Here is a 14,835-nt window from a genome sequence, read left to right as displayed (position 1 = left end):
TAAAGAAGATGAAGCCTTTTAAACGTGACCTAGAAACTCACCTTTTTAAGAAAGCTTTCTGCTAAAATATCTTTTATATACCACTTTGAGATTGTTAGCACTTTTGAGATTTTTAAATATAAAGTGCAATACAAATAAAATATATTATTATTATTATTATTAAGATGTAAAACCAGCTCAATCACATGAAATATGCTAAAATGCTAAAAAAAAAACAACAGAGTGGTGATTTCATCTCTAAGAGTGACCTACCCACTTCCACACAGTGAATTAAATTAGATTCAATAATATTTTATTGATCCCTGAAGGGAAACTACATTGCTACAGTATTGATTGTTATAAAAGGTGTACTATTGTTATAGATAGAACCGAAATCAGCTGACAAACATGTAGAAAGATTAAGTACTGCATTAAATAGAAATGTGCTACTTTTTGCTATGAAATGATTATGCAAATGAGTTCCTTGACATGCTCATGCTTACATCAATGGAATTATTACTCACATTTAGATACAAGCAGCATTCCGGTCAATGTGGGGTGAATTTGAATTATTTAGTATATGTGATTTGTTTTAATGCAAAACAAGTTAAATAAATATATTCAATATATATATATCAAATATATTCAAGTAAAGTAGTATTCTAAAGTACAAGTATAATAACATTTTTACTGCTGTAAAAAATGAGAAATTAAGTCCATCTCCGATTAAATTGTTTTTTCTATCTTTTTCATCATGTCAATAGATTTTTGTGTGTGTTGCAAGACCAAATTTGAGGAAAATCAGCTATAACATTTATGGCTGGGAATTTCTGCTTTAAATCTGTGGAGAGCCACCTACAGAGTTCAGACAGTCGGCAAGTTCCACTCAGAACACAGATGGAAACTGTCCTGAATACTTTAGTGATCAGGACAGTTTAAAGTACTGCTGCACTTTAAGGCACCAGTGAAATTAGAGGCTAGCTAGGTGGTGACAGTAAAAGGGAGGAGAAGCTATGTCAGCCAGGTCAGACCTGGCAGACCCGACATGTTCTGTTTACGGCTGCAATGGCTTGATATCAGATTGCCCGAGCCTTCATGCCTTACCGAAAGATGTTAAACTTTACCAGAAATTAATTCAGTTTAATTAGAGACATCATATTGTCCCGTCCAAGATACCAGGGAGGACACTGGAGTGCGGTCTTCCTTCTTCAGGCAGCTGCTTCACAAAACCAAAACTAAAATTGATCTTCGTCATCGATCCTCCGAGTCATACCAAAGGCAATCTAAATCCACAGCAAACTCTTTTCATCTTTACTGGACACTGGATGAAAATAGATATTTAATTGGTTCTGATATCTCGTGTTTGATAAATAAGCAAATGTAAATTCACCCATGCATCCTTTCTCCAAACCACTCAGCCTATTCCACAGGCTCCTGGAGAATCCTCAGCCACTCCCAAGACAGCTGGGAGTTAGAACCGCTCCAGTGACTGTGTCAGCCCCGGAGCTTTCCTCTTTGCTCTGTGATCCTCCTGCATTTTCGTGTGATCTCAGAGAGTAAGCCCGGCCACCCAAAAGCAAGAAAATTCATTTCAGACGCTTGTATTCATAATCTTGTTCTTTTAGATTTTACATAGTGTTTCTCCTTTCCCACTCTTAGGTACATCATAGCCACCACGTTTATAATTCATCATGTTGCTCATTGTCTGCCATCCTTTAAACGTAACTTCGATAATGTATTGATATAAGACAGATTAAGGAAAAGTTCCAGGTTGCAGGAAGTGAATGAGACTCCTGCAGCAGCCACCTTGTCGTCCAACATCCTCATTAGAGCTCCATATCTGCATTCTCACACTGACCCGCCTCCATTGCTGCAGCATACACCTCCAAACCATCTTCGAATTCAGCCTTTGTGTCTTTGCTTGTCATCCAGCCACAGATTGGGCCCTCCATCCACTGCGGTGTAGCCTGGCCCTCCTGCGTGAGGGTGTACAAGGTGTAGTGTGAATGTAAACGTATTAAAGTTTTTGCAGTTGTTAAATATATCAAACTGTTATTCTACTGAAAATGATTGAAGCATCATTTTAGCATCTTCTGCCCTCACAGAGTTCTTTTCTTTTGTGTAATAATTTTTCAATTAGCCTCACAGATGCAGATCACCAAACAGGAGCAAAGCGACTTCCCTGAGCATCTCCACTGAAACTTGGATTGTGGCATTTTGAAACCAATTCAAATGAGAGGAGCTATTCTGTTATGCAATCCATCAGTCCCATTAATGCTACTGAAAATTTGCCCACTGTCTCTTAAAAGCTACACACCAGGAAATCAAATAAATGAGGATGTTAAGTATGATTCAGGATGTTACAGCTACAATAGTTTGAAGGCAAAGAAGTATGTGTGATGACTTTACAGTGATCTCATTTTAAAAAGGTTCAGTGGTGTTACAGGATTATGTGCACTCATTAGACAGGTTCAGATGACTTTAAAACTTTATTAATGCAGTTGTGAGTAACAGGAACAACCAGAGCATGTGATGGTGTTAATTTACTAGACAGATTTGTTTTTTATAAACCTGAAAAATGTCAGCCGGCTGAGTTTCAGTGGAGGATTTTAGCTCCTCGTGTTCGTCTGAGAGCTCAGAAGATTTTGTGAATCTCTGGGGAAAACACTGCAGACCAAAGAAAAAATACTAAGCCCTCACTGGGGAAGTTTGTCCTCTCTTGTGCAGATGTACTGGGGGTAGAAGTGCGGGCCTCTGCAGCCTTGCAGCCTCTGAGGACATGTTAATTATCACCTCCAGGCAGCATCCTGCTCTCTCGTTAGGCCACTGAAAAGCTGGCTAGACTCACTTTTTCTCAGTCCCCCTCCTTCTTGCCTTTACTCTGTCATTTTCCCCGCTGCTCTCCCTCCCTCTTTCCCGCACTTGTCCTCACTCCTTCCCTCTCTTTAATTCACTTTTCCCCCACTGCCTCCCCCTCTTTTAATAGATACTCTTTTAACACAGACACATTAGGGAGAGGATGCATCTTCACCAAAGAGGAATCCATCCTTTAACACAGTGCCTTCTCGAAGAATTACAGTAAAGCTCCGGCATCACAACAGCTCGTCTCTATGAGCAATAAAGCATCTCTGTGGATGACTTGTCCTGTATTGTTTGAGGGAGTTACCATGAGCACCTCATAAACAAGTCTTAGAGTCTCTCATAACATCGAAGGCATTGTAAACGCACCACTTACAATGAGCCGTGAGTGTGCACAATAACAAGAGCCCACATCCATCGCATTAAAGGGTGGCTGAGTGATTAAAGCCAGTGCGGCACTCTGAGGCCTTGAAGGGAGCGTTAACGATGCAGCGTCAACCTTTGCTCATGCCTCATTGGCTCAGGCTTCTGCTGAGTAACCGGTGAGAATTAATTGAAGGGTGCACTTCGTTAACACTGTTGCCAGGTGACCGTGGAAGCCTGATTGAAGGCTAACGCTCCATTGGATATGAGCCTGTCCATCAGTCTGGTGCATTAGCAGGAGCTTGGCTTTTTGTCTTTGTTGACAGTGGAATGGTTTATCGGTGTGTCAGAGAAAGAGGAGGGGAAGAAAAGAGAAGACTGTGAGAGGATAACAGGGGGCAGAAAGAGGAAGAACAGCCAATAGAGAAGAGAATCCAGAGGAGAAAGTCCTTGGGGACCTGATTATCAGATTTATCAGCAAATGCTACGTCAGCAGTATTCCAGCATGAAAATTAAGTACCTAATCTTCTTCTTTTTGAAAAAAACTGTGTTAAGCGAGGAAAAGATCAAAACCTTTTTATGGAATGACATTGAATAAGCTCCTGCAGGTCATGTGTTGGGAAACCAGGAATACAATCCTGTGCAAAACTCCTAAACCACCCTTCAGTTCTTCATATATTAACAGGCACGATGATTGAAGGAACGTGTAAAAATAAATGTAAATACAGTATTGGAGGCAAAAACCGAGGGCAAACATAAATAGAAATACAGTCTGTACAGTTCTAACAAGCTTGAAAGTCAATGCTTGGAATGAGAACTTTTATTCTTCAACACAGCCTGAATCCTTTTAGACAAGCTTTCTGTCATTTGGCATAGCTCAGCCTTTTCTCCCGGTTTCCCTTCCTTAAGAATGGCTTCTTGACAGCCACCCTTCCATGGAGAGCATTTCTGATGAGGCTTGGGCCAACAGTAGATGGATCAGCTGAAGGTCCAGATGCATCTCTCAGGTCCTGTCAGGTCTTTGCTGGATTTTTTCCTCTTTCTTAAGGACATCACTTTCAGATCCTGTTCATCTGCTGTAGATGGTTTTTTAGACCTGACACGTCTTCTTTTGTCCTCCACTTGTCCAGTTTCCTCAAATGTTTTAAGGACCCGCTGCACACCATGCTGAGATATGCCAAATTTCAGCTAATGGCTCTTTGGAAATCACCTTGTTGCTGCAGAAATCCTATTTTCTGTCTGTCAAACTGTGTTATCTTTGCTGTTTTTCATTTATGACAGGGTGCTAGTAATGATGCCTAAAGATACAATTTACAAGTACTTCCTTGCTAAGTTCTTATGTGTGGACACAACACTGTCTGATCACTTGAGTGAGAAGCCTTTTTATGCTTGAATGATTGTTCAGAGTGAAGTGGCTGAGCAAGCAAAAAAAAACACATTCCTTTAACAATGGTCAAGTACAAGGAATGGACTGAAAATGAGTAAAAAACAGCCAATGTCCAAAGAAAAACTTTGACAGACTTTTATGAAGTCTGGAGAACTACTGCTCAATCCCCTTTAGGTCAACACTTCTGAACGGTACTATTTTTTAACCTTTCTTAAATTTTTTGTACATAGGAGTTGTTGGAGTCAGTTTGGCAGCCATAAGTTCACTTAGCTGAGTCCAGAGGCAGGTATTAAATTGACTTTTAAGTTGATTCTTGTGCACACAAGATGAGATCATAAAATTTGAAAATGAAGACTTTACTTCATTACTATGGTGGAAACTATGGCTGGGGTTAATTTGACATCTCCCCACACTCAGTATATGCGTCAAAGACAATTAGACTAATGAGAGGAGCTATTCTGTTATGCAATGAAAGCCTATTTGTGAAGGTGAGCAAACGTAATGGATTCCCTTTATTATTATTATTATACATGCAGGATTTTGTCTGTTCACTGTGACAGCTGCTAAGGAGGAAAATATGATAAATAAAAGAGACCTCAAACATTAGCTGCAAGCTGTGAAAGCCCTATCAAGATTGTCAATGCTCTTTACTTTGCAAGATATTTCTAAACCAGAAGAGGAAATGTGAGAAACAGCCCGAAGCAGCTGAAAAAGTCGCCACCAAGGACTTCAGTTCACAGGTGAGTGACTCTGAAAAGGTCAGCAGAGGTGTGGGGTTGATGACAGCTCTGTCAGGGGAGGTGTGGGCTTGAAGAAGGATATGTCACAGGTGCCCTATAGACCAAAAGATGATCTTCACTCTGCTGGTGGCGAGTCTGTGACCACCTTCCAAATGCTGATCTTTCTCCCACCGGAATCTACAGTATGGAGAGGATTGCATAACTGCATCTGAGGATATCCTGCATGTCAAAAACACACAACCTGAATGGAACACTTAATACATGAACAATCTTTTACACAGTAAGGGCTTCGTGCATGCAGCTATGAAAGTGTGGTCAAGTTTAAAGCAACACTGTTGTTGAATTGCTGAGCAGCATTTGTGCAGATGGCTGAGAGACTATGAGAGTTCCTGTTTCTTCGCCAGAGGGCTGCGGTGTCAATAGGAAGACATTTTTGGATCTGACTCAGTGTTTTTCCTTTGAGGATACTTCGATCGAGGACTCCAAGTGCAGTTACTGTTCCCTGATATGAGTCACTGATGTCAGCCCATCAGACCAAAGCTGCGGTTCATCCAGCTGAGGTGCACAGCACAGCACAACGACAGTACAATAAAATCAATAAAATAAAACAGATATTTCACAAAGCAAAAACATAGAAAACAACATTTTAAAGAAAACAACAGCATTTCATGCAGCATAATGACACAAAGACATGACAACAAAAATGTTCTGATCTGTGGAGTTTCAGTTTTCTCTGTCTTTTGGTTTCTTAGTTCTTCTTTAGTGTTTCTTAGTGCCCTGGAAGCCTCCTCAGGGCCTTTTGAAGCAGCAGGTGTCTGATCAGCTGTCTTGATTGGTCCAGTGTCCCGAAGCTGGTCCAAAACATTCCCCACAGGAGGGAGGCAGGCCAAAGGCTCCAAACAGCCAATCCTGTGTGTGTTGCCACACTCAAATCTGCATAGAGGGAGGCTGCACCACTTCTTCCAAGGCCAAGGGCCGTAACACTGTTTAAGTTCTGCTATTCTGTTTAAGATTTCAGTCCTTGGTGTTAGATTTTTGTTGTATTCCTGTTTTTCTTGCCTTGTTTTTTGTTTTTTTTGTTTTTTTGGCATTACCCCAGATGTCCTCAGTTGTCTCGCTCTTGTCCCAGTTTTCACATCTGTCTCCTGGTAATCACTCACCTGTTGTCACTCTACTCAGTGGCCGTCCCAGTATTTATAGCTCTCTCGTCACCTCACTCATTTACCAGTTCATTGTGTTTTGCTGTTGTAATTCTGAGTCTTCCAGTTTCTCGTTATCAGGCAGTAAGTCCATTGTTAACTCTTTTGTTCTGTCCGTCTCTGGTCTGCAGTCATGCCTCTGCAGCGCCTTTAGTTGTTTCAATGAATCCTTCGTTCATCGTTCTTCACCTGTTCATCTGGTTGTCCTGCATTTGGGTCCTCGTCCTCTAATTCAACCATGAATCCTAACAAAAAATTTAAAGAATTGAAAGTCTTCTGAAAACACAACAACAAACGGAAAACAGCAATATAAAAAAATTCACAGAACACAACTTTGGACAAAACACAAATTTCAGATTGAAATAAACAGAAAACACTGAAAAATCTAACAAATCAAAAACGCATTTGATAAACACTACAATGACACAAAAATCACAGTCCACACACGGTCCCTCTCAGTCCAAACACTAGCTTGTTCTGGTAATTGTTGGCTTTAAATGAGCAGTTACTGCAAGTGTGTGCGTGGTTGTCTGTCTCTTTGTCTTATCCCTGTCGTCATAAAAATCTGAGTCATCCAGCCTGAGCCTCCATCCATCCATCCATCCATCCATCCATCCATCCATCCATCCATCCATCCATCCATCCATCCATCCATCCATCCATCCATCCATCCATCCATCCATCCATCCAAGGTTGGGTCACAAAGGCCACAGGTCCAAGAGGGAAACCAAGACATCCGTCTCCCCTGCGACACTCCAGCTCCTCCTTGGGGATTCTGAGGTGTTCCAGGCCAAAAGGAATAATATGATCCCTCAAATGACCCTTCTTGTTTTCGATATTTTTTCAATTGATTACTTTAAACTACTGTGATGGACTGGCGACCTGTCCAGGGTGTACCCCGCCTTTCGCCCGATGACTGCTGGGATAGGCTCCGGCCCACCCGCTACCCCACCACGGATTGATGGTATAGAAAATGGATGGGTGGATGGATGGATGGATGGATGGATGGATGGATGGATACTTTAAACTATATCAAAGCATTAATGCTTTTAGGGATGTCAAAATGTTCCACAGAATAAATCACACAGCTCTTTATTTACCCGTTTATTTGTACATTTGTTTTACCTGCAGCCATTTCTTTTCTGATTAATCTGCTGTGTTTATGTTTAATTTGTGGACTCTTCTATGGAGGTATAGAAAATAATAAGATGTTTCTTGTTTCTCTTTTATTTTCCGGTGACTACTTCAGTTTGTGCTTCAACAAAGATAATAACCATCCCTAATTGGTGCTACATAGCTTTATATTCTGGCTTGAACGTTTACTGCAGTAGGATGTTCTGTATAATTTCAGACTTAACTTAAATGGATGAATTTATGTGTTTCTCCACAGTACAATACATAACAAATCCTTCTATTTAATTTTTTCTTGATATACCGTAAATCAGAGAGTCAGATAACCACCCTTTTATTTTGTTATGACACTTCTTTTCCACATCTTCCTTCAGTCAGTGATGCTTGCACTGCTTCTTCAATTTGACTGAACTGACTTGACTCATTATTAATAAAAAGGTCTTGACAGTTAACCAAGAACCTCATGCAGAACCAATTTTCCTTTGTGGAGACTGAAGAAGCTGGCAGAGGGACACCCAAAGATGCAGCACTCCATCAATCAGGCCTTTATGTTAGAGTATATTGACAGAAGCCATTCCTCACTAAAAGGCAGATGAAAGCCTGCTGGGAGTTTGTTAGAATGCACCTGTATGACTCTCAAACCACAAGGAGCAATAGAAATTGAACAATTTGATCACGACTCCTAACAACACTGAGCATAATCTCATTAACACCATTTCAACAATCAAACATAGTGATGGCAGCATCATTCTGTAGGGATGTTTGCTCCTGACAGGAACTAAGAAATTTATCAAATGTAGAGAAAAATCCTGAGTGAACTCCTATTCTGGAACACTGCAGGATCTGTGTCTGGGCTGAAGCATACCACAAAGGGCCTGCAGGGACCCAGCTGGAGTCTGGAATTGAAGCCAGGAGAGAATCTCTGCAGAGACCTAACAAATGGTTGGTTGAGTTTGAGATGCCAAGAAATGTCCAAATGAAAGATGAGCCAAGCTTGTAACATCATTTTCTATAAGTCTTCAGGCTGCAGTTGCTGCTAAAATAGCTTTAATCAAGTAAAACAGGAAGAGTCTGACAATTTGGATATTTACATTTCTTATTTCAAACAAAAACCTACAAACTTTCATGGTCTGAAAACTTTCTGTATGAACCACGTGTCCACGGTTTTCAGTGTTATTTGAGTCGCAGCGTTCCATGGAACATGTCAAAGATGATGAATACCTCTCATGAGTAAACACACCCAAAAAAGCGATGCAAGGCTGTTGTGTTACACTGCTGTATTCAAGCCCTGACAGCTGGGAAAAGAAAAATAAAAGACTGTATTAGCAGGTCTGTCATGTATCCAGCAGTGAGGATATATTGCAGCTAGAAGCTGTTTTTAAACAAGTTGGTATCCTGCCAAGAAAGTCTCAGAGCAATATCTTCAGTCATATGGAAGAGGGAATGCATTCTGCTACGGCTGACAGCAGACTCTCTGACAATATTTGATATTGTATAGTTATAACCTTCTGGGAAATCAGGTTCATGGCAACCATTGGGCTTCAATAAAACTAGAATGCAAACATCAACTGTTATAAAATCTACAAACTATGTTTCTACTTTTGTCTTCTAAAACAACAGAAATGACTAAAGTTGTTAATTTCATATTTATTTATCTGTCTTGTTTGAGGACAAATGAAAGATATTTAAGTGGAAGAAATCTCATAGAAGAGAAGTGACCGGAGCTATGCAATTATTTAGTGTAGTTTAGATAAACAAACGAATGCATTATTTATATCATTTCAATTTTTGTTTAGATAGTCTGATTCCAGTTTTGGTCAAACTTTTAAAATAATTTTTATTGATCAGTGCAACACTGCCACCACGCGGGCAAAACCGGAAAACTGTAGAAACAACCATTCTTCAAATCCCATGTATTTAAATTATATTAAAAATCGTATGTAAAATACCTTCTAAAATTGTAGACAATAAAGCTAATTTAAACACATTTCCGGTGTTTTAATCAACGCGCTGCGGACGAAGTCGGTAAACGGAACCTTCCACAGCAGTTCAGAGGAGGCGGTCTTCTTATTCAGCTGCACGGAAACTGGTGCTTCCTGTTGGAGAGTTCGGTGAGCTTGTTGAGCACTTTTTGGTCATGTTTAAGAATGTTTTGAGCAGGTTGGTGACAGAAACGGTTCGTGTTCACCGTAATGTGAAACACGCACCGTTAATACCGACGATAACATCCGCCCGAGTGTCGGTGAGAAGCTTTACCGACGTGAAGGACGAAGTGCAGCCGCCTTTTGACTCCTCCCTGCTGGAGTTCCTCGTATGTCCGTTGTCCAAGAAACCGCTGAGGTAACCGTAATAATGCAGATTAAAGCAGTCACTAGTTGATGTTACTGTGCTCTGTTTGTGGTATTTTACTGCCTCACTTAGTCTCAAATTATACGAAACGTACGAGTTCACCTCGGTTTAGGAGGACAGGTAGGATTAAAATATGTTGCGTAACTCATATCTTCTTTATTTTGTTCTTTTCCCTTTTTAATGAGCGTTATAGGACTAAACTGGGCACCTCGCCAGATTTACCCTTAATTGAGACTTAATAGCTTTTCCGACGTTAACCTCCAGTTTAACCGTTAAAGGAGCCTCTTTTTACTGTTAAGCGTCTACTGCTCAGGTGTTTCACCTGTTATTGTCCCCAACGGTAAGTCTTCACGCTGTTTAAAACACACTTTCAAACGTGCCAAACCCTTATTTTATCCGTCAGAAATCAATAAGCAAATTCCACAGCTTTACCCCCACAAATCTAGTTCATATAGTACCACAACCAGATGTTGTTGTCCCGTCCACAGCTGCACAAAGAGGCCAAGTGTGTAAAACCTTTATTCTATGTGTAGAAATAAACACAAGAGTTGATTTCACTGATTTATTTTAGGGGGCGGCGTTATAATGTGACTTCTGAATATGTCCTTCTGGTTATGAGATGCTTTTTCTGTATTTTGTGCCATTTTAGTGCTCAGTCGAGTAGATCATTTGCAAATTAACCGGTAACAAAAATAACTGCTGCCTTATCTGAGCAGAACCTGTTACGTTCAGACAAACCACATCAGTTACTGAGCAGCAGCAGCTGCAGTCAGGTGATGTGGGAAAGAGGACTCAAGCTTTGAGTTGCTACTTTTTCACCTACCGTTTTATTTATCAAGCAATTATGATGCATTTAAGGGTGATACAGCACAGTGTGGACTTAGTTGTGTGCCTTATCCCTCCTCAGGTACGATGCGAATACCAACGAGCTGATCAACGAGGAGCTTGGCATTGCTTATCCCATCGTTGATGGCATCCCCAACATGATCCCTCAGGAGGCCAGACTCTTACAGAAAGGCGCTGACTCCTCAAACACACCCGCTCAGTAACAGAAACGTCATCATAAAAACGGACTGAACACTGGCGTACTTTAAAGGCTGTTGGACTGAATAAGCGACAGGCTCTAAATAATTTCTCCAACTTGCCCTTTTGCTGCTTTTTAGCTAAAGTATATGTGATATATCGCATGCTATTTATTTAATCCAGCAGTAAATCATAGTAAAACCAATCTGCCAGGATGTTCTCCCTGTCCATGATGGTGGGACTGGTCCCCATAGTGTCTCTTTTTGGTTTGTTCTACTCTGCAGCCGTGGATGAAAACTTCCCTCAAGGCTGCACGAGCAGCAACAGTCTGTGTTTCTACAGCCTGCTGCTGCCGGTCACCATCCCCGTCTATGTCTTCTTTCACCTCTGGAGCTGGATGGGGATCAAACTCTTCAGACACAACTAGGCTTTGCTCTCAGAAATCTACCTGCAAACACTGATGTTACATTAAAACATCTTTTCTGATCACTCACATTTTGTTTTACTTCTTAAGATTTTCTTGGGTTGCTGTGTGTAATAACTTCAGATAGTGAAAGAGTTTCAGCTTTTAATGGTGGTAATACATCTGTGTCACATACAGAAAATGTGATGAACAACTTCTAAACAAACTGCTGTTGTAAAATGGATGAATCTTTATGTGCAACACAGAAAATACTCAATGCTTCTATGGGGATTAAATAAATAAACCTCAGGGCTGAACACTGTTGAGGACTTTGGAACAGTTAATTCTCAAAAAAAAAACTGCACGTGTGTCAATAAATAAACAATTTTCATAAAGAACAAAGCTATGAACTACAATTTGATGTCACAGTTCCATGAAAATCCAAAATGTTGTCACTGAAACTGATATTTATAGAAGAAACTCCCACTAAATCTAATTTATGCTTTAAACTTGATGATAAAATCAATTGTATGCAATTCATCCCGAGACTGTTTTGGGTCAGTGAAGAGTGTGACAACATGTATCCAGCTGCTGAGTTAAGTTACTGCTCCTGTGAGTGTTAACGGAATATTCCGGGTTTTTAACTTACTGAGGAGTAGTTTTTCTCAGAGCGCTCTCAGGTTGAAGAATTGGAAATGCTTTAGCAGGTGAAATATTTGCTCTTCTCATGACCCGGTTCTTGGTAGCTGCTAACTTTAAAGTTTTTTATGAGAAAACCCTCTGCTCGTACAAACGGAGACCGCTTTGACCGCAGTCTGCTGCAGGTAAGAGGCTGATGGCTCATAAGTACTTCACACAACACCACTAGATGAAAACTGACCCAAACAACTCTTGAACTCAAGCAATAAGAACACTGAACAATGTTCCAGATGCTATCATTCATCTGGTCGCAGTATGACTGTGGCAGCCTCTAAACGCAGACTAGTGTCCTTCGTTCAGATCCTTCCTCGTCTTCCTTCATGGTGCTTCTTGGTTTTAATGTCTCTGCCCTGAGAGAGTTTCATCAGCGGTGACTCCGGTCGAGGTGACTGCCCCTCTCCTCTTGTCTTGAAAAAGAAGGGTTTGTTTAGTTTCATCTGGACTCCTTTGACCTGAAGTCCAACAAAAAGTCATTCTGTTACTGAACAGCAGCACAAAGACTTTTTAGCTACACATCTGACACTGAAGGAAACAGTTATTCTGTACGTTGCTAATGTTAACAACTCCAGTGAAAGTACAACAACCCACAAAATGCTCATCAGCACTGCATCTTTTACTCAGTGTTTCAGCATAAGTCGTACATTCAAAGTCCTAATTTAGAAAGTAAAACTCATTCTGAGGTAAAGTTGAGTTAGTTCAGTGGTTCTCGATTATTAATGAGACACCAAATATGTAAAACCTCAGATCTGATGAAGTGTTTTCTAATCTTTGACTTTGAAGTTTGCTGCAGAATGAATTAAATGGGATTGTGGAGAGTTTCAAAGGGAAGTAATTCTTAACTGGAACTGGAACTGACTCCCAGATGCAGATTTGATCTGTCTTATGAAAACGCTCACGAACAGAAAACAGTCTGAATGGGTTTCCAGTGTCCAGGTGTGGTCAGAAACCTTTGGACGTAAAAATAAGAAGACATAAACTGCCCAGAGCTTCCACATAAAACCCAAGTTAAAAGGGGAACCCCAGATTAGTTTATTACCAGCTGTTTGTCATAGCCGTGCACCTGCACCTATGTGATGACTTCCATTTGTCTTATTGATGAATAAAGATCACATCAATCATAATCTAATCAACGAAAAAGTAAAAAATAGCTGAAAATATCAAATTTAGTAAAGTAAAATATAGTATATTCCCCTCAGGAATGTTTAACATGTGAACACTAACTGGAACAAAAACGGGCCGAGTGATGATTCTGAACGTTTAAGAGCATCAGCTGTTCTGAATCAGGTCGGAAACAGCTGTCTGCGTGTGCACGTGCCGATTCAGTCACTGTGTGAGGCAAAGTGTTTTTCACAGAAACAAAACGCCTCCGAGCTCTTAGAAGGAAGAGGAGCACAGATAGAGGAGAATTACGTGGAAATGGTAAGATCCTGAGTACAGAATTTACAAAGACGATCTAGAAGCACCGCAGTGATTTATTCTAGAGTAACTGCTTAAAAAAACGGATCATGTGGTATCACCTGGATCAGGTCTCGCTTGCCAGTGCGGCAGGAGCGATCGTCCTCGCTGGAGGTCGTCGTGTCTGCAGACTTCAGATCAGCTTCTGACTGAGGGCTCGGAGTGGAGTCAGAAGGATTCCTCTTTCCTTCTTCCTCTTGCAGAGAACCAGACGTGCCTACACCTCTGTCGTCTTCACTCGGTCCTGGGTCCACTGATCTCTTCACGGGCAAACGGAGGTCTTTTCTCGTCCTCTGCGGTAGGCTCAGATCTAAAGGATTGAAGTGGTCAGAGTGCAGAGTCCCTCTGCTGCTCCGGCAGAAGCTGAGGTAGGAGGAGAGCTCGCTGGTGAAGAAGTTTTCTGTCTGAGTCGCAGTGCTCGATGTATGTGGAGCCAGCAGGGGCGACTCATCAATGAGCGGAACATATGAAGTGGAGCTCTGGCCTGAAGCAGCATCTTGGGTGGGGTTTATAACAACTGGCACGTCCAAAAAAGGATTCGCCGCTTTGTCTCGTGCACATACAGACACCTTCTTGTTTTCCACTGTGTTTTCTTTGAATGTAACCTGTGCTTGAAAGGACCTTTTTCCCCGCCGGTGTGGCTCATAAATGTCCCTTTCTTCCGCTTTACCCTCTGTTTCTGGTTCTCGCTCATGTGATGCTCTGTGGTGCTGGTGGGAATATGAGTTTTGTGTTTGCTGGCCCTTGTTTCGCTGTGTGAGCGCTTGAGGGGATGCAGCGACAGCTCTGTCAGTGGCCTCGCTGCTGGAGGGGTCAGAGGGCGATGCTCTGAATGTCTTCTGGGTGATGAACAGGTCCTGGCTGTTGATGTCATCACTGGTGCACTCAGAGTCGTTATAATGAGGTTGTCCTGTCACCGGGACCTGAGAACAGCTCTCATCCTGTACCACGCCTTTCATTTCTTTGGGTGATGAACAGGCGAATTGAGGACGTTTGACACGAATGTAGCCGGGTGATAAACCGAACGCCACCATCTTTATTCTTTTGGTTTTTGAGCCTCCACTCGGATTATCGGGGTTCGGCTTCTTATCCTGGAATGAATCTGCTGCCGCAGGTGTTTCGATAAGCTTTGCTTGTGCACCGCTGCCGTGTGCTAATGTGACATCATCTTCATCTTCCAACTTGTTTTTCTTTTTCTTCTTTCCTTTCTTCTTTTCCTTCCTCTTTTCTTTCTTCTTTTCTTTCCTT

At 41.4% G+C, this 14,835-nt stretch overlaps 3 protein-coding genes across 3 annotated transcripts in view; all 3 read left to right on the top strand.

The window, feature by feature from the left end:
• Positions 1–14,835, top strand: part of LOC140307661 (BTB/POZ domain-containing protein 10-like) — a 52,509-nt gene that overhangs the window by 7,554 nt on the left and 30,120 nt on the right. The gene's annotated exons all lie outside the window — the stretch shown is intronic.
• Positions 9,725–11,056, top strand: pyurf (PIGY upstream open reading frame). The gene is made up of 2 exons (XM_072386623.1): positions 9,725–9,998; positions 10,915–11,056. Exons 1-2 carry the CDS (start codon positions 9,796–9,798, stop codon positions 11,054–11,056), a joined length of 345 nt encoding a protein of 114 aa, XP_072242724.1. The 5' UTR covers positions 9,725–9,795.
• On the top strand, positions 11,245–11,755 carry LOC140307652 (phosphatidylinositol N-acetylglucosaminyltransferase subunit Y). The gene has a single exon (XM_072386624.1). It carries the CDS (start codon positions 11,245–11,247, stop codon positions 11,455–11,457), a length of 213 nt encoding a protein of 70 aa, XP_072242725.1. The 3' UTR covers positions 11,458–11,755.

Source organism: Leuresthes tenuis, unplaced genomic scaffold, assembly GCF_036924035.1.
Source record: "Leuresthes tenuis unplaced genomic scaffold, fLeuTen1.0.hap1 SCAF_5, whole genome shotgun sequence".
NCBI lineage: Eukaryota > Metazoa > Chordata > Actinopteri > Atheriniformes > Atherinopsidae > Leuresthes > Leuresthes tenuis.
This window is presented reverse-complemented; position numbering and strand designations above follow the sequence as displayed.

Bases quoted from the DNA above. Each gene is read 5' to 3' on its own strand.
- pyurf (XM_072386623.1), top strand. From the start codon at position 9,796: ATGTTTAAGAATGTTTTGAGCAGGTTGGTGACAGAAACGGTTCGTGTT. The intron at 9,999-10,914 runs GTAACCGTAATA...ATCCCTCCTCAG, and splicing joins TTGTCCAAGAAACCGCTGAG to GTACGATGCGAATACCAACG.
- LOC140307652 (XM_072386624.1), top strand. From the start codon at position 11,245: ATGTTCTCCCTGTCCATGATGGTGGGACTGGTCCCCATAGTGTCTCTT.